An 18,943-nucleotide genomic window follows, 5' to 3' on the forward strand; every position below is an offset into this window, starting at 1 on the left:
ATTCATAAGTTTATGCAATAAGTAACCCGGGGATTTTGTAAAGAAAATCTATTTGCGCTGAATAAAACTCCAGTAATTTATTAAGAAAATCGTGTCATTTTTCGCTCGGAATTGAAACGATTTGTCTGCGTAATGCTGAGAAATGTTTTATATTTGATTTTAGCCGCGAATAAGAACCGAGGTTTAGTAGTTTAATGCAGAATATTTCAAAGACTCCAGTAAAATTCTATGGACTAAAGATAAGTGAAAGAACGCAGGATAAAACGTTACAAAGAACCTGTTTAATTTAATATTAACACTTTTTTTTTTTAAATCGAAACGCGAAGGTGCAAGTTTTTTTCATACATATTAACTATATCATAATTTTTGTCCTACAGTACTCTTATGTTTGCTATAATTGACCTAGTTGTCGCTGTCGATATAAAAACAAAAGCATATTTTCCTCCCTTTCATTCTCTTATGAATAAAAAAAACAAAGAACAACTTAATAAAAGTGTTTCGGTAGTGGAATTCCACTGTAACTTTATCTTATGTCACGATATTTCACAAAGGGCGCATTTCTTCAAAAATAGCACAAAAAGGTACAAAGCTTTGTAGAGTCGGCGATCTTAATGACAGGAAGGGGCAAATGCGAACTTCCCTTACTTAACGATGTTTGTTCCCTTGAAGTATTCGTAGTAAACAACCACCCTGTCTACGACCTTGTCTGTGACCTCTGACCTACGCCCACGTAGCAACGTCTACGAAACAATCGCTACTCACTTCAATGGCTTCACATTTTTTTTCGCAAATTTCAAAATTTATATAAAAGAACATTTATTTATTTATTTATTTATTTATTTATTTATTGAACATTTGACCTTTTCCAGGCATCGTTACATATAATTTTTTAACATACAATACAATACAAATTACAATATACAATAACAAAGAAAGAAATACATTTAATATATGTTACCTATTTATTGCCTTATGTGTGTATGCTTATTTGGGTTTATTTAGAGGTTAAATTGTTTTGAATTTTTAAAATATTCTTCAATATTGTAAAAACATTTCTTAATTAGAAAATGTTTTAATTTTCTTTTAAATTTTATGAATTTTATTCTACTTCTTCTTTTATTTCATTTGGTAAGTGGTTAAAAATTTTTACAGCCATATAATAGAGACTTTCATCTAACATTTTAATTCTAGATTGCGGTAAGTGTAATTTATGTTTGTGACGAGTGTTAACATTATGTGTGTCTTTTACTTTTGTAAAAGTCTTTATATTTTTAAATGTAAATAAACTAATATCGTAAATATATATGGAGGGAAGAGTTAGTAGGTTATATTTAATAAAGTAGGGTCTGCAACTATCTTGATTATCTATTTGAGCAATTATTCTAATACATTTTTATAAACAACTTGAGTTTTGTAATACACACTTCTTTAATTGATTTGCAATCTTTCTTTCGCATAATATAAATGTTCCTTACTTGCTCCAGTTAAATCTCCAGACAATAGCTTTATTGTAATCACTAACGCCATAGTCTGGCAAGTTTCCGAATGTCCATTAAAAGTTGTCTCAATATCTTGTTCAATGAACATTTAGGGTATAAAGGCAGTTCACAAACTAACTCTATAGTAAACATTATGGATAATAATTGCTTGACTCAAAACAGTTTCATTGGTTTAAGAGATTTCTATTAAAAGGTGTAGGTATAATTAAATGTAATTTCTGTTTTTGAAGGCGATTGATTTTTTTTTATCAAATATTTTCATAAAATAGGGAAATAACCACGAACAATTTTTTTTGCGAATTACGAATATACAACATATTATGTTTTTCGCTTCATAATTTTTTTTGTACAGTAGTTAATCAAACAAAACATCTTCTCGTGTCTCAAGTTCAATGATCATTAATTACAATTACTAATTATGTGTGTATAAAAAAATATACTATAGTCGAACCTGGATAAGCGAAAATCTTCTACATATAAGCATTGTCTAATCCCGAGAGACGACCTCGAGAAACTCGGGTTAGCGAGATACCTCTACAACAGAGAAAAATATTGCGGACTCTTGGAAAAATATCGCTTATCCTACTTCGACTTTATTTTCTACATACAACTTAATATAGTTCTAATTATCAGAGCTTGGATGAATAGACAAAGCTAGGGCGTTGTTAGCAGAAAACACATAGAAGATAACAGTCGCTTTAGAAGTTAAAGGAGTTTTTTAGTTTAACCCTGGAAGGGTTAGATACACGGAAGCTACTTTCGGTGTTCAAAGTTAATAAGCAGAGGTTCCCCTGGAGTATAAAAGAGGCTATATCTCTCCACTTGCACACGGGCAGGGGACGGCGTGGTGGCCATAGGACGGAACTTGAACGTCACCACCATGTACGCCAGGGCACAGCGGAGGTTGATTAATGCGAAGCGGCGACCTGCAAATAAATACGTCTAATATTTCTAATAACACAAATAATAAATGCCTTACTAATATCAAATCCAATCCAATCTTTTTTTTTTTTTTTTTTTTTTTTTTTTTTTTTTCTTATTAATGTTTGTAAAATAATTTAATTTCTACTTTAATTATTACATTTGTTATACTCATTGTCTATTTTGTATGATGCAATAGAAAGGGAAGTCATTGGCTCCTTAAATACAGGTGAACCTAGTTAAGGAGCCAAGGCGATACTGATGTTGTAATCATTTAAGTATGCAATAAAGAATAAAGAATCTTAACACTTTCGTTGGCACTGATCACCCTACGAATTCATATTGATACTCAAAATCGTATCGACAAGGACTTGTTATGGTGTTGTCTTTAACTTACATAAAGTTTAAACGTTTACCAATTGTTAATGTTAATATTAAATAGTAGTAATAGTAATAATAGTAGTTGCAAAAGCGCCATACTCCGAGCCGCCAATTTAATCTGGTAGGATTATATTATTATGCGACTAATGCGGCGAAGGGGTCTGAAGTGCGGGGAGGATGCGCCTGCACACTGTGCGGGGTGTCGGGGTCACTCGCCCAAAAGTTCTTACAGCGGACGGCCGTCCGTTGTAACCGAAGAGGAAAGTTCCAGAAGTCAAGGTATTCTCATCAACATTTATGGTGACCCCGACGTGATCGACGGCAGAAAGTGACCCCTTCGTCGCAATGGACAAACAAAAGTAAATCAATTTACATCGCGAAGGGACGAAACGGTAACGACGATTCAAACAGCCAAAGGAACATCGACGACGCGAGCCATAAAGGGAAGTGGTCTTTTTTCTTAATTTTAACACGCGTTTTAACAAATGTTTTATTTGAGCAGATAATTTATTTTCTTGCTTTAGGCAAAAAATATCGTAACATCGTAGTATTGGAATATTCTAATCAAACGTAATTTTTTTCCTACCGTCGTATTAAAAAATATTTTAGAAGAAGTTTCTAGACTTTCCATTGTTACGACGCATTTTCCTACCTTCCTTTTTTTATAAATTAAAGTGCATAAATTGCCGAATCGATTAATTAATTTCCAAATACGTAAGTTGATTTCCGAAATGTCACATTTTCCAAAAGCAAATAACAATTAGTCCATTTAAAGGTTTATATTACTTATTTGAATACTAAATAATTCGTACTAATTGCACTATGTATTGCTGTTTATTTCGTCGTAAAGCGTAACCAAACTATTTTTTTGCTAGTCGATCTCTATTCCTTTAAAGTCCACAAAGGTCAACTCAATTTAAATTTTATTTGACGGACAATTCCAGGCTTCGCTGCCTGCGCACCGCCTTTTGAAAATCACCGGAGTTCGGGCTGCGCTGGTGCAGCTGCTGCAGAGCTGCTGCTGGTTGCAGGTCGAGCCGCTGCGTAACATATACGCGCGGCCAGCACGGTTTGGGAATTTTATTTATTTCCGTTCTGTTCACCTTTTATCTTTTTTTATTATTGTTTCCAAAATATTTAAATTACAATGGCAGAAGATTTAAGAACGTTAATTTCAAGTCGGTCAAAAATAAGAGCAAGAATAACTATTTATCAAAATTATTTGGAACCAATGAAACTCATAGAACCCAAAAAAATTACTGCGGTTATGTGTTCGGAATTGCAATTAAGATTAGAAAGATTTAGAAATTTATTTGATTTGTTTGATGATGTTCAAAATAAAATAGAAACACTTAGCGATGATAATTTAGAAATTCAAATTAAAGAAAGAGAAAAAATAGAAAATTCCTTTTGTAGTCTAATTGCAACAACACAGTTGATTATAGATAGTACATCTAATGCTAATCGTTCATGCAGCCATGAAGGCTCAGTTCAGAGTTCTTGTGTTCATAACAATTTAAATATTAAACTGCCGACTATTAATTTACCAGTGTTTGATGGAAACTATTTACAATGGTTAGAATTTAGAGACACTTTTGATTCTCTTATTAACCAAGTAGACATGATTCCCCAAATAAATAAATTCCATTACTTGCGTAATTCTCTAAAGGGAGCCGCTGCTGTTGTAATACAGTCAATTGAGTTTTCCGGAGACAATTATAAGTTAGCATGGGATCTTCTTTGTGATCGGTACAACAACCAAAGAATTTTAGTAAACAATCATTTAAAGGCCATATTTCAATTTGAACCTTTACCAAAAGAATCCTACAAAGCTATAAGATTTATGATTGATACATATTCAAAAAATTTAAAGTCGTTAAATAATTTAAAGGAGCCTACTGAGTCTTGGGACACTTTAGTAATTTATATCATGACTTCAAAATTAGATAGTGTCACAGCTCGCAAATGGGAGGAAAGTAGGGGTGAGTCAACTACTTCTCCCACGCTCAAAGATTTTTTCCAATTCTTGAGGAACCGTGCAGACTTTCTGGAAACTGTACAATTTAAGGGTGATGTCACCAAACTTGAAAGACAAATTCCAAAGGAAAATAAATATACTAAGTCGTTTGTAAGTTCATCTTCTGGCGTTGCTTATAATAAATCATGTATTTTATGCAAACAAAGTCATCTTCTCTATGAATGTGATAAATTCAAAGGGATGACCCTAGAAGATAGATTTAAAGAAGTTACTAAGTTTAAATTATGTCTAAATTGTTTCCGTCAAGGTCATCATCATTCTCAATGTAAATTGGGGCCTTGTAGAATTTGTAAGAAAAAACATAATTCATTGTTACACAGATATAATCCAAATAATAATCCAAATAGTAAGAATACAAAAAATAATTTACCTTCTATTGATAATAATAACTTACCTTCAAATTCATCCAATGAGTATCCTAATACTTCTAGTTCTGTTTCAACTCCAGTTTCATTATCTACCAGGATATCAAATCAAGTGTTACTTTGTACCGCTGAAGTAGAAATCATTGATTCTAAAACAAATAAAACTTACCTTGGCAAGGCTCTTCTTGACAGTGGTAGTCAATCATCTTTTCTCACTGAAAGTGCCAAAAATAAAATGAATTTATCATGTTCTAATAAAAACCAAATATTAATTTCTGGTATTAATGATACTGTAAGCAAAGTTTCTGAATCGTGTAATATTACAATAAAGTCTAGATCTAGCCCATTTACTATAGATGTGTCATGTTTTATTATACCACAAATTACTAGTGTTCTTCCTAGTGTAGAAGTAGATACAACTAAAATTAACTTACCGTCCAATATTACTTTAGCTGATCCAAACTTTTTCCGTCCTTCTGAAATACATGTTCTGTTAGGTGCAGATGTGTTTTGGGATATCGTTGAGTCCAATTTAATTAAAACGGGGCGAAACAAACCCACTCTCCAAAGTTCAAAGTTGGGCTGGCTCGTTGCTGGTCCAACCGGCTCAACACAACTATCAGCTAATGTTAAGTGTAACTTTTCTCAAGAGATTAGACAATCTCTTGCCAAATTTTGGGAAATGGAAGAAATATCCTCCCACTCTAATGTTTTATCCAAAGATGAGGAATTATGTGAATCTCATTTTATACAAACTACTAAAAGATTACCAAATGGTAGATTCTCTGTAACAATTCCTTTATCTGAAAAACCTGAAGATGCTTTAGGTGATTCATATGCCATTGCTAAAAGGCGTTTTACAAATTTAGAAAGAAAATTGACCAAATTGTCTAATGTTAAAAAAGACTATGCTGATTTTATTCATGAGTATGAAAGGTTAGGTCATTTAACAGAAATTCAAAGTCAAAAATTCGGTTACTGTTTACCACATCATGCTGTTATACAAGCTACAATCAAAGATGAAGTTGATTGGCCTCCAACTAAATTTGAATTAAATTTACCTGAAACAAAGGTTGCATGTAGTGTACAAATTCAACAAAGTGTAATACCATTTCAACATTATTCCAAATTGTCTAAATTACAAAGAGTAACTGCATATGTGTTTCGTTTTATAAAAAATTGTAAAGTTATTCCTTCAGCACGTCAGACTGGTGAACTTACAACCGATGAAGTACAAAATTCGTTAATAATTTTAGCAAAATTGTCCCAAAGAGAATCTTTTCCAAACGACATTCATACTTTAAAAAATACAAATTCATTAAATCGTAAGTCAAATATAGTGTCACTTAACCCTTTTTTAGATAAGGAAGGAGTTCTCCGTGTTGGAGGACGTATTAAAAATGCATCTCATTGTCCATACAGTCAGATTCATCCAATCTTGATCAATTCCAATCATCATTTTACCAAACTTCTTTTCATACATGAACATAACCGACTACTTCATTGTGGTCCCCAACAATTATTAAGTTCAGTACGTGAACAATTTTGGCCCACAGGTGGCCGTGTATTAGCTAAAACTACTGTAAACAAATGTATAACTTGTACAAAATTAAAAGCAAAACCATTGCAACAAATAATGGGTAACTTACCTCAATTTAGAGTGACTCCTGCTGCTCCATTTGAGAACTGTGGTACTGACTTTGCAGGGCCCTTTTCAATCATAAATCGCAAAGGTCGCGGTGCTAAATCATCTAAATGTTATTTATGTTTATTCGTTTGTCTTTCAACGAAGGCAATACACCTAGAGGTCGTTAGTGATTTAACAACTAATGCTTTTATACTTTGTCTCCGTCGGTTTATTTCACGCCGTGGAAAACCCAAATTGATTTGTTGCGACAATGGTAAAAATTTTGTAGGCGCAAAAGGTGAACTGAACAGAATGACCCAAGCCTGTAACCAGTCAGTTAGCGAATTTGCGCGGGGAGAAGGTATCACCTTTAAGTTCATCCCGCCTTATGCCCCGAACTTTGGTGGTATTTGGGAGGCAGGTGTAAAGGCAGCAAAATTCCATTTACAAAGAATTGCTGGTAATACCAATTTAACATTTGAAGAATTATCTACGTTATTTTCCCAAATAGAGGCAATTTTAAACTCGCGTCCTTTGACCCCTTTGTCAGCTGATCCATCAGATCTAAATCCACTTACGCCAGGCCACTTCCTGATTGGACGATCGCTAACGTCGCTTCCCTCACCTGTGACGGAGAGGATTACTCTTAATCGCTACCAGCTTCTAGAACAATTGCGACAACATTTTTGGAAACGTTGGAGTACTGAATATTTATCTGAGCTGCAAAGAAGAGTCAAGTGGCAAACTCACAACAAGCAATATAAGCTCGGTGATCTCGTCGTTATCAAGGAAGACAACATGCCACCTATGAAATGGATCGTCGGTCGCATTAAGCAACTGCATCCTGGAGCTGACGGTGTCTGCAGAGTTGTGGATGTCCAAACAACAAAAGGAATTCTACGACGGGCTATAATGAAAATATGCCCATTATTAACCCAAGAAACTATTGAAAGTTAAACTTTCAATGGGGGGGAGTATGTTAATGTTAATATTAAATAGTAGTAATAGTAATAATAGTAGTTGCAAAAGCGCCATACTCCGAGCCGCCAATTTAATCTGGTAGGATTATATTATTATGCGACTAATGCGGCGAAGGGGTCTGAAGTGCGGGGAGGATGCGCCTGCACACTGTGCGGGGTGTCGGGGTCACTCGCCCAAAAGTTCTTACAGCGGACGGCCGTCCGTTGTAACCGAAGAGGAAAGTTCCAGAAGTCAAGGTATTCTCATCAACACCAATACAACTCCTAGGTCCTTCGCCGAAGGTCCAGACGGGCATTGAGCTTCTGTTGATGTCATTTTCAAGGAAGCGTTCCGGCCAAAACTTGTCCGGCTCCGGAAAGATGTTAGGATCGCTTTGGATACCAACTGCGTTAACATAGACCGGTGTACCCGCAGGTACCGTCAGATGCTCGTCTATCTGATAGTCCTGGTTCGCCACGCGGTCTAGCCACCCCATAGGGACGTATTTTCTCAAGGTTTCTGGTAGAATACATGCATATTGATTAGTAAATACTAGGCTATGTTTCTCAGCCTTAAACCTTTTTATATGTCTTTTCTATTAGACGTGGTCTTTGTAATTAAATTTAAAATGAGTTATAAGTATTATCTCTTTTACTATATTCTCCGAAATTGACAAAAAATAAGTTGTGTTCTATTATATTATTAGTATAAGTAAACATACCGTCTATGACAGCGTTCAAGTAACTCAAGTTAGACAGGCTCCCAGCATCAAAGTCTTTTAGTTTTTCCTCATCTTCTTGTAAGTTTAGAAGTTCGATGTACATATTTTCCTAGAATTAACACTATGGATGTGGTAACGTTCTTTGAATCAAATAAAATTATCTAAAATCAAATAATTAAAATCGATAGAATACGTCTTTAAGTCAACAGGCTGATAATCTGGTGATAGTTACCGAAATAAACCCATATTATCAAGAATTGGTATTTTAGCTTTTTATAATGATATCCATGAAACATTTCTCTAATTAAAATGTTTTCTTAATCATACCTGTATTTCCGGATGGAATGCAAGTTCATAGACGCACCAACTGAGAACGGTGGCGGTGGTATCAAACCCACCCAGTACGAACACCGCCGTGTGAGCTATCAACTTCTCTTCTGGCATATCTATAACATAGATAGTCAAAACCCATTTATTTAAAAGAGGAATGTTAAAAAACTGAAAAGATCTCAAAAATCTAGCAAAAGTAATACATCTCAGCTCGTATTATAGGTTTCATCGAAGATTTTTAGCAAGAAGGTGTGAAAAGATGACTTTTGTATTTATGTATTTTGTCATACCTTCGTTGTCTCTGGCACGGTCTTGTTTGATCTTTATGAGAGCATCGAGCAGGTCTCTGGTCTCCTTCACCTCGGTCTCATAGCCCCCGCGCTGTGTCAGTGCGGTCTGGTACACTCGCTTCAATATGTCTATGGAACTTTTAGGGAATGCGGTTAATCTGTAAGAGAAAATATGGGTTCATGGTGGACGATCAGTTGCATTATTAGTGTCAAATATTTCACTTTCTTTTAGCATTTAACCGTAATGGTTAAGAAATTAACGTCCTCGACAATAGGTAGCCAAAACTTCCATGTCCAAGCTCCTAAAAATCCTAAAAGTCAAACAGACCTCTTCCATTTCAATTTTCTTACCCGAAGAAATTAACCCAAGTGGGCCAGAAGAACATCAGTAGCCAGCTGACACCACGAAAAAAGTCGTAGTCCATGAACTGCTGTGTGACGGTGCGCAAGGGACCGCGCCCCGACAACGTAGCCTCCCCCACGAAGCCCAGCGATACGCCACCGATCACATCCGTCGTGTAGTCCGTGAACACTTTCTGCAATAACAAAAACAAGTAAAGTAAACACATGCAATCTTAACTAAAAAAATCGTGATTAAAATTCCACATCGAAAATTCAAATGTCGTCAGCTCATACTTTTGATTGTCTTACCCTAAGATTGACAGATTGACTCTCCGTCATATCATTTTGTATTCTCTGCATCAGCTCTTTGGTCTTCATGTTAACGAGGCTGTGCATGCTGCGCAGCTTGGCCGCGGTGAACACTGGCGTCAGGCGACGTCTGAGGGACGACCACACTGGTTCCTAGAACAAGATAATGTATGCAAGTGCAAAAATGTGAGTAATACTCCTCAGTAATGTATTCAATTAGTACAGATGATTATCCGATTTCAGTATCAATTAGTCGAGTCTTTTAAATGTAGTTACCTTGACAGTGAACAGATTATATTTCCCGATAGGATCAGAATCTCCAGAAGTTACGAGGCGGTCCCTAAAGAATGCTGCGTCGCTGATCAGTACGCGCCGGCCGATCTCCACACTGTTGACGACCAGCGCCGGCCGCCAGAACAGCCAGATGCCCACGTACGGCCTGCGGTAGCTGTGGTACAAGTTCCTCATCCATATCCCCTGCGAACATTTAAATAATTTAACAACTTAGACAAAAGGCTTTGCAAGAATTGGAAACATTTAAAGAAAGAAAGTTGAGCCCGGAGTAATCCAATATCTTGCCTTTTCTCTTCATTATCCATTCCTATATTTTCATCTCTTTTCTTCAACATAAAAATACTAGCAAAACATTATAATTTTTTTAGTCTTTGTTGTTTTACATTCAATGTAATACGCCATATAAAGTAAAGAGATTTAATAACTAACCGAATTATAGCGTTGTAGGAACGTCAAATTCCCGAGCAGTGGGTTTGGCGGGACGAAGGGTACTCCTCGGTCCGCCCAGTATCGTTTCACTTTCAACCAGCGCACATAAACCCACACCAGTAACAGCGGTGCTGTAAACGTTAATAGAAGCAGGAACATCTGTAAAGCGTTAAATAACACCCCAAGTCGATGCTAGATCAGGTCACTAGTTTCAAGAACTAATAAAAAACGACCTTAAGAATATAATGGAGTCTGGTTATTTTATAAATTCGGCTAAACTCTAGGAGTACTACCGTTTTCTAGTAGTCTAGAGAGCCTTCGATTTTACTAAGTATGAATAGGTCAAGGCTAGGCGTCTTCTACGCTTTGTCACTTAACACAACGTAAATCTTCGAAACACGACGATTTATTCGCTAAGTAACTTACTCAGTACAATGTCATAGAGCTTCGTACACAAGATCGTATCGCGTAATAATCGTGAACGTCTTGTTGGGTCCTTCGAACACAAGGCAACGTAATTCGTCATATGGTTACTTCGCGAGAATGCGTTGCTTGCGCTCCGTACACACAACGTTGATCATCAACGCAAGTCGTCTAGTCGTCTATTACTTTGCCTTGTGTACGAAAGGCTTTATTGTTGTTTAATGTAGAAATATATTGATCACGAAAAAGCTATTAAATGAATATGTCCAATTTGTCAATTGGACGACATTTTTAATTCGTATTAAGTAAAATCTTTCGTTCTTATCAATTTTTAAGACTTGGATTTTACGAAACGTACATTCTTAATTACTGGTGCTACAGATGTCAATGGGAGTTAGAAATTCAACATTAAATCCGCTGCTCGTTTGCCTCCTCATTCGTATTAAAAATAAAACATTATAATCGAAAGTAAAGCAAGAATTTTTATTTAATAGAACAAGCTACTAGAATAATGTTCTGAGACAAACAAAAATTTCATTAAAACTTTGAAACTCGTCCGCAATATTTCATTCCACAGGTTTTTATAACACGCGGGATTTTTGTGTTTGTTTTATATCCATAATTTGTACCGGAAACCTCGCGGACTACAATACAAGTTAAATATTCAAAAGTAATTTAAAAATGGAATATATTACTTCGCTTCGCAAAATTTACAACATGTGTTGTCTTGCATCAGCATCAGCATTATAACTTTTGCTTCGGAAATGTCTAATTTTGATGTGGCTTTTGTCTCCCGTTCCTCTAGTGGTGTCACCCACAACTGTTGTTAACTGAGGTTTTAATATTCAAAATGTTACAAGTTAAAAGATTTAGTTCTATTAAATTAACCGATAGGTTAAATAACTGATACGTAAAATAAATTTAACTGTAATTAAGTATACTCGTAATATACAGTTCATAGTTTTGACAAAAAGCCACAGTGACAGTAACCAGGCAGAGCCAGGTCTTTGTTACTATTTACATAACAATAATACAAATCAAGAAATTGGGCACATCTCTTAAAGGTCACCATTGCTTTGTTTTGCGCTGTTCAGTTTGCCCTCTTGTTGTAAAAACAGTCTCACGTTAATGTAACATGACATTGATAACACTAAAAAAAATAATCGGATTACGTAGCAGTTGATATAAATATTTATATGAAAATCTCGTCATTAGGATTCCATTACGGCAGTAGATGCGACAAGAAATTTGTTACGACAGAATTTAAGAGGACTACATTACAAATGTAAGTATGTTTATCTATAAAATACGTGATCTAGTAAATATTACCAAACAGACATGTATACCATCATACGATCTCATCACGACTTTTTTTTATTAACTGTCAACAAATTATTTACTTAATTTGCTGCATAAATTTTACTTAAGTAAAATTTATGCAGCAAATTGAACAAACAGAACGAATTGATTAAAAGTAAATGAATATTTTTTCGGTTTACAAAATTAAAATTGATTTAATTTCATAAAAAAACTATTTTAGCCGACTTCAAAAAGAAGGAGGTTATAATAATTAAAGTTTCAAGTAGATTATTTTTATATATTCGTGGTGAAAATAAATATAGGTAAGTGTAAAATACACATGTTCATTTTAAATTTTTTCTCCTCTTTTTTATATCCGGTCACTTTTATAACGATACAAAGGCTTTCTCAAAATATTCCCAAAATATATATTTTAATGAGAATAACATTTTAAAAGGATGACAAGGGAAAATCATGCGTCTACTTTGTATTAACAACGTATTAAAGGGTGTTTAAATATAAATTCGATCTATGATCATGCCATATAAAGTCTTTAATCTCTTTTTGGTATTTAAACTAACGATGTTTATTTTTTATGTACTTTCAGATGTTAGTATTACTAACGATAATACTGTTGCTGATTCTAACATGGCTAGCAGTACGTTGGCGGCGGGTGAGACGTTACTGGGCTGATCTGGGTGTGCCTTACTTACCTCCGCATCCTATTTTAGGAAGCTTGACGTTCTTACAGAAACAAAATGCTGTAAGTCCTTTCTAAATAATTAATTTCAAGTAATAAATCTGGTGTTTTTACCCGGAAACATGTACGTAATTTATACGTGCAAGTACCTAAAAATCTTATCTTACTTCGTACTAATATTACAAATGCGAATGTACATCCATCGGGATAGATGGATGTTTGTTTGAAGGTATCTCTAGAACGGCTTAACGGATCTTGACGAAATTTGGCACAGATGTAGAACATAGTCTGAAAGAATATATAGGCTACTTAAAAAGTATTTTTTTAATGCCGCGCGGAAAGAATCGCGGGCGACATCTATTTGAATATAAAAAAACATTATAAAATATTTTTTGTAGTAACTTTATTTATTGTAATAACTTTATCGTACATAAATATTATCTATTATTCATGTTATTGAATTAATATATCTCTTATCATGTATTTGTGATGATACTGATCCATAACAATACACTTCATCAAGATTATGTTGCTGATATGGAGATTGCAATTATGCATGAACGCCAGTGCATTTAAATTAATTCTTACGATGTATAAAAATATATAGAAGTTACAAATTGTATTTGAGTTGATATCAAACATAGTTAAAATAGCACGACAAAAGATTTGCTTTTATTCTACTAATAGCTTTCTAACTAGGGCGGAATTTAAAAAAAAGTAAAAAGTAGCCTATGTGTTATTCCAGACTATGTTCTATATCTGTGCCAAATTTCATCAAGATCCGTTGAGCCGTTCCGGAGATACCTTCAAACAAACATCCATCCATCTAAACATTCGCATTTACGAGTATAATATTACTTAGGTTGTTTTATTTCTATTATACTATTAACATATAAATTGGATTAATGGGGTCTAAAATTACATTGGTTACTAGGGTCTCTGGATGAGAGATTTGTACGGGCGTGTGTCCACGCCCTACCTCGGGTTGTGGCTGTTCTGGCGGCCGGCACTGCTCGTCAACTCACCGGACATCGCCCGCAGGATTCTCGTCAAGGACTCCGCCGTCTTCAGAGACAGGTTCCTCAGCTCTGGAACTAAAGATCCCATCGGAGGACGGAATTTGTTCACTGTTAATGTTAGTCTCCTAACGAGATAGTTGTTTAATCTAGCATTGTAAAGATGCGTTTTCCTGCATTATATTTTCCATTATTAAATGCAGTATTTACCTACAGTTAATAAGCATAAAAATGTACATTTTCTTTGATCTCAAATGTTCAGTAACTTACTGTTAGTACGAAATGTAATTCTTACTTTTCATCCCCAGTTATTACCTTTAGAAAATTCCATTGGATCCAAATTTATTGAATGGGATGAGGGTGGAATCATAATATTACCAAAGTAAATCCATTTGTGACAGGATCCGACGTGGTCAGAGATGCGGCGACGTCTCACAGTGATGTTCACGGCGGCGCGGCTGCGGCACCTGCAGTCTTTTATGACCCTCAAGAGTAAGCAGCTCATGCAGCGCATCCACAATGATATGGAGAAGAACGGTCACGTGGACGTTAAAGTATGTACGGGTTTAAAACTTTCTAAAAATTTCTAAGATCTAAGAACTGGAAAAAATATCTAATAAGGAAAATTAAGGCTGTCGCATACCTTAGTTAAGGTGTATTCGGTAAGGTAGTAATATATTTTTATAAAGATTTTTTTCTGGCCACATCTGTCGCCACTGTGGTTTTACTATGTGAAAAATATAATGCAACTGCTTTAGTAGTCCATTATCAACAGTTGATGTACACGGACTTCTCGACCGACGTGATCGGCACCACATCTTTCGGAGTAGACAGCGACGCGACGCTAACAGGAAAGAGCGCCCTGCGGACAGTCACCAAGGAATTTATGAAGTACAGCGCACTCCGCGGCCTCGGCTGGGCCTGCATATTCTTCTACCCAGAAATGGTGGATGTCTTTGGGTAAGTTTTACATATTTTATTCCTTCCAACACTCGGAGAAACAATGTTTCTGTTGTTAATGTCAGGTGTATTTGTTGCTCAACCATGCACGTAACGCGAATTTTCATATACTTACAGGTGAGATATCCACTGGTTTTTTGTTTGATGACTATAATTCATTTCCTTGACTAACAATTACTTAGACTTACATACCCTTTACACACAGATATAAATCGTTGTTAAATATATGTATCTAAGATTTGGAGAACCGTTTGTTTTTCTATAAAGAAACTTTTGTGTACCAGATTCTCGCTGTTCCCAAAGAGTACGGTGGCCTACTTCAGGAAAGTATACCACAAAATCATCGCGCAGCGCGGCGGCTACAACGGTGAAATATCTGAGAACAAGGACCTCATAGACTTGCTACGGAAGATAAAACAGGACTTTGAAAAAGAAGATAAAGGTATCTAATCAGTTAATAATTCAATTTTTGTACAAACTTAGAAAGTTAATTCTAAAAGTACACAGATTTTAGTTGAGGTAAATTTTTTACTGTAAAGATCTTAATGGAAGAATTACGTAACAACTATCATGAACATCTACGACTACAACTAACCCTCTCCAAATATGATTATAATAAATTCTTCATCGTAAAAGAACCCACTTATTTTGTACCAGACATTCCTGAAGATACATTGATTGCGCAAGCAGCGATATTCCTGCAAGGCGGCTTTGACACGGTGTCCTCTACGCTCTCCTTCTGTACTTACGAACTTGCATTTCTTCCACAACTACAAGTAAGATAATTTACTATCATATTAAATGGTCTAACAGAGTCGCTCAGTGTAGATTTCATGAGTGCAATCTACACAAAGGGAATGCATAGTTATGCATTGAATGTACTAAAGTATGCATTTCATTTAGTATTATTTTTAATTTTAAATATTATATTGATGATTTTTTAATATTGATTAATTTCATAATTCATTAAAATAAGATTAAATACGGATATTAAAATTTTGAAAATCATGTTTCAGGAAAAACTTTATAAAGAAGTATGTGAAGTTAAGAAAAGAAACGGAAACAAAGATCTTGATCCAAACGCACTTAATGAATTAACACTTATGCAATGTGTTATGAAAGGTAATTAACCATATTTTAATGATTATAATGGCCATATTTTCATTGCCTCGATAGTAGACAAATTGTTGAAATCCCTTAATTACAAAACCCTTAATAATTCACAGACTCTCAATGAAATAATCTTCTTCTTTTCATATGACGCCCACTGCTGGGCATAAGTCTCTCCCAAAGATCTAAAAATAATCGAAGATAATAGATAATTATTTGTTGTTGATATGAAATAAATAACCATACCAGCAATCAATTACCTTCTATCTTAAACCTATCAATATCACTAATAGAAAAAGCTTTATCCAACTTTTTTACACGAAATGTGTTCTATTTATATTAATATAAGATGTACATAGATCAATACATACATAGTATAAAACAAAGTCGCTTTCGCTGTATGTCCGTATGTATGCTTAGATCTTTAAAACAACGCAACGGATTTTGACGCGGTTTTTTTTAATAGATAGAGTGATTCTTAAGGAAGGTTTGTATGTATAATAAATGCATAATATAGTAGAGAAACACTGATAAATTTAAAGTTTTCTAATGTGATGTCGTAAATAAGCACGTTTTTTTGCGCTTATATTGCAAACGCTGGCTGAACCCTACGAGATAGACCAAAATAATGTACTACAGTATTGTTCACCTTAAAAAGTTCAACAAAAAAGTCCGCGATGGTATATGTCTATCTCTTAGGGATAACCCAGCATAACCATTTTTATTCTTTTACGAAGTGATTTTAAACAATACAGCATTAATCCTTATCCATTAAAGTACCTTAAATAAATTGTGCATTTATTCTGTAGTAGGTATATTTTGCATTGCACCCGTGCGAAGCCGGGGCGGGTCGCTAGTTTATTATAAATTTATAATATAGATTAATTATATATTAGATTTATATTAATATGTATAATATAGATAGAAAAATATTTATATAATTAAAGAAACGTTCAGAAAATACATGTCAATGGGATGGTTGGACCGAGTGGCGGCTACTGACTATCAGGTCGACGAGAAGCTGACGATTCCCGCGGGCACACCCGTCTACGTCAATGGTCTGGGCCTGCACTACGACCCTAACATATATCCCGAGCCCATGCAGTTCAATCCAGATAGATTCCTGCCCGAAAATGAAAAGAAAATACCGCCTTTTACTTATATACCGTTCGGCGAAGGACCAAGAATGTGTATAGGTAATGAAAATACTTTATATATTTACTTAGGTGGCAAGAATTTATAATCATATAACTCAATGATTATCACCCATTTTAATACAAAATAAAATTTCTTACAGTGAAGGAAAACATCGTGATGCTGCACATATCTGTGAAGAAATTCATAGATATGTGTGAAGTCAACCCGCACTGAGCCAGCGTGGTTGACTATGGCCTAGTTACCCCTAACTTAGGGTAGGCTCTGTGACCCTCAATGGGGACGTATAGTGAGCTGATGGAAATTTCAGGATTGTATAATTCAATGATCACAAATTTAATTGTGTAACCAAATTGCTGAACATCGTTTTAACCACATTAAAGTTTGGTTTTAAATTTCGAATTACAGTCGTAGTTCTCAGTCATACATTGTAATTAATGTCTAAAATTAGTTTTTAATTACTTTATTTTTCTACTACTTTACAGGTCGTCGCTTCGGAGAGCAGACTTTCTTGACCGCGCTGAGTCACGTCATTGTCAACTACAGGATCCTGCCCACACCGAACGCTAAACTCCCCGCAGACATTGATATCGAGAAGAAAGGGATATTTGTTTCGCCGGGAGAGAAAATATACACAATGTTCAAACCTAGGATTTAAAATATTGTACTCAATGACACGTATTTTAAAAGAACAACAGCATATAATAGGTTTCCATGTTTGTAAATAAAATCTACTTAAATTTTTAAATGGTATTTTTTATTCGCAGTCTTATTGTGTATTAACTTTATTTTAAAAAATATATCTTTAATCTTAACCGAATGTGAAATGATTGGAAAATAAAATTAGTCCCACAAAACAACTAAAGAAGATTTTACATTTCAACACAACACAACAACAACATAACTTACGCCCTAAACCCTATTGGTGGGCAGAGACCACGGACCTCATTTGACGCGGTCCTAACACACCTCTCTCGCTTCTCCTACATTCATACATCTACGCATACACCCACGTCGGTTTCTGAAGCTCTTAATACCTTAAGTATTTCATTAATCTAATCTATTTTATTAACCGACTTCAAAAAGAAGGAGGTTATCAATTCGTCTGTATTTTTTTTTTTTGTGTGTTATCGCGTAACACATCTAGGGTCTTTGATAAGTAACAAGGGCGGATGCGATGGGGAAAATCGAAGACGTACACAGATGGCTAAAGCAGCAATAAGCAAGCTGACCAGGATATGGCAAAACAGAAATGTGTCAAACGCCACTAAAACCAGGCTAGTGCGTGCTTTAGTCTTCTCGATATTTTTGTACGGATCAGAATCATGGTCAATTCGAGCAGCCGACCGAAAGAAAATCGATGCTTTTGAAATGTGGTGTTGGCGGAGAATGTTGCGCATACCATGGACAGCAAAAAGAACCAACAAATCCATTCTCCGTCAACTAAAGATTAGCACTCGCCTATCCACTACCTGCTACCGGCGAATCCTCAGTTACTTTGGTCATATTGCCCGGAGACAACCAGACAATCTGGACAAACTGGTTGTGGTAGGGAAAGTCGAGGGTAAAAGAGCAAGGGGACGATCGCCTACCCGTTGGTCTGACCAAGTCCAGACAGTTTTGGGGCTCAACATTCCGACCGCCATGAGACAAGCTGCGGACAGAGCGGTGTGGAAGCAGCTCGCCGACACATCAGTGAAGGCACTTCAAGATGAGCACGACCTTCAGTAATGAAGAGTACGAATAAGAAGAAGAAGATAGCGTAACTCCGCTT

General features: G+C 35.4%; 3 protein-coding genes across 3 annotated transcripts; 1 reads left to right on the plus strand and 2 right to left on the minus strand.

Annotated features, from left to right (window-relative positions):
• Positions 1-2,252: 2,252 nt before the first annotated feature.
• LOC123722146 (cytochrome P450 6k1-like) lies at positions 2,253-8,304 on the minus strand. The gene is made up of 2 exons (XM_045682982.1): positions 8,065-8,304; positions 2,253-2,425 (listed from the first exon to the last, which is right to left on the minus strand). The coding sequence occupies exons 1-2, from the start codon at positions 8,285-8,287 to the stop codon at positions 2,253-2,255; spliced, it is 396 nt and encodes a 131-aa protein (XP_045538938.1). The 5' UTR covers positions 8,288-8,304.
• Positions 8,305-8,389: 85 nt separating this feature from the next.
• LOC106721104 (cytochrome P450 6k1-like) lies at positions 8,390-10,665 on the minus strand. Its single transcript, XM_045682983.1, has 8 exons — positions 10,507-10,665; positions 10,060-10,260; positions 9,784-9,936; positions 9,484-9,668; positions 9,133-9,290; positions 8,840-8,958; positions 8,513-8,621; positions 8,390-8,400 (listed from the first exon to the last, which is right to left on the minus strand). The coding sequence occupies exons 1-8, from the start codon at positions 10,663-10,665 to the stop codon at positions 8,390-8,392; spliced, it is 1,095 nt and encodes a 364-aa protein (XP_045538939.1).
• A 2,148-nt stretch (positions 10,666-12,813) lies between these two features.
• LOC106721103 (cytochrome P450 6k1-like) lies at positions 12,814-17,862 on the plus strand. The gene is made up of 9 exons (XM_045682850.1): positions 12,814-12,991; positions 13,863-14,063; positions 14,346-14,498; positions 14,720-14,904; positions 15,189-15,346; positions 15,562-15,680; positions 15,921-16,026; positions 16,962-17,210; positions 17,655-17,862. Exons 1-9 carry the CDS (start codon positions 12,824-12,826, stop codon positions 17,825-17,827), a joined length of 1,512 nt encoding a protein of 503 aa, XP_045538806.1. The 5' UTR covers positions 12,814-12,823; the 3' UTR covers positions 17,828-17,862.
• Positions 17,863-18,943: the final 1,081 nt, after the last annotated feature.

This window comes from Papilio machaon, chromosome 20 (assembly GCF_912999745.1).
Source record: "Papilio machaon chromosome 20, ilPapMach1.1, whole genome shotgun sequence".
Lineage (NCBI taxonomy): Eukaryota > Metazoa > Arthropoda > Insecta > Lepidoptera > Papilionidae > Papilio > Papilio machaon.

Excerpts from the sequence above, each read along its gene's own strand:
- LOC123722146 (XM_045682982.1), bottom strand. The coding sequence starts at position 8,287 with ATGGGGTGGCTAGACCGCGTGGCGAACCAGGACTATCAGATAGACGAG. Across the intron at positions 2,426-8,064 it reads AGGACCTAGGAGTTGTATTG|GTCGCCGCTTCGCATTAATC; the intron begins GTGTTGATGAGA and ends ATTTATTTGCAG.
- LOC106721104 (XM_045682983.1), bottom strand. The coding sequence starts at position 10,665 with ATGTTCCTGCTTCTATTAACGTTTACAGCACCGCTGTTACTGGTGTGG. Across the intron at positions 9,291-9,483 it reads ACTTGGGTTAATTTCTTCGG|ATTAACCGCATTCCCTAAAA; the intron begins GTAAGAAAATTG and ends TTTCTCTTACAG. Across the intron at positions 8,959-9,132 it reads CCGTGCCAGAGACAACGAAG|ATATGCCAGAAGAGAAGTTG; the intron begins GTATGACAAAAT and ends TCTATGTTATAG.
- LOC106721103 (XM_045682850.1), top strand. The coding sequence starts at position 12,824 with ATGTACTTTCAGATGTTAGTATTACTAACGATAATACTGTTGCTGATT. Across the intron at positions 14,064-14,345 it reads GGAATTTGTTCACTGTTAAT|GATCCGACGTGGTCAGAGAT; the intron begins GTTAGTCTCCTA and ends CATTTGTGACAG. Across the intron at positions 15,681-15,920 it reads CATTTCTTCCACAACTACAA|GAAAAACTTTATAAAGAAGT; the intron begins GTAAGATAATTT and ends ATCATGTTTCAG.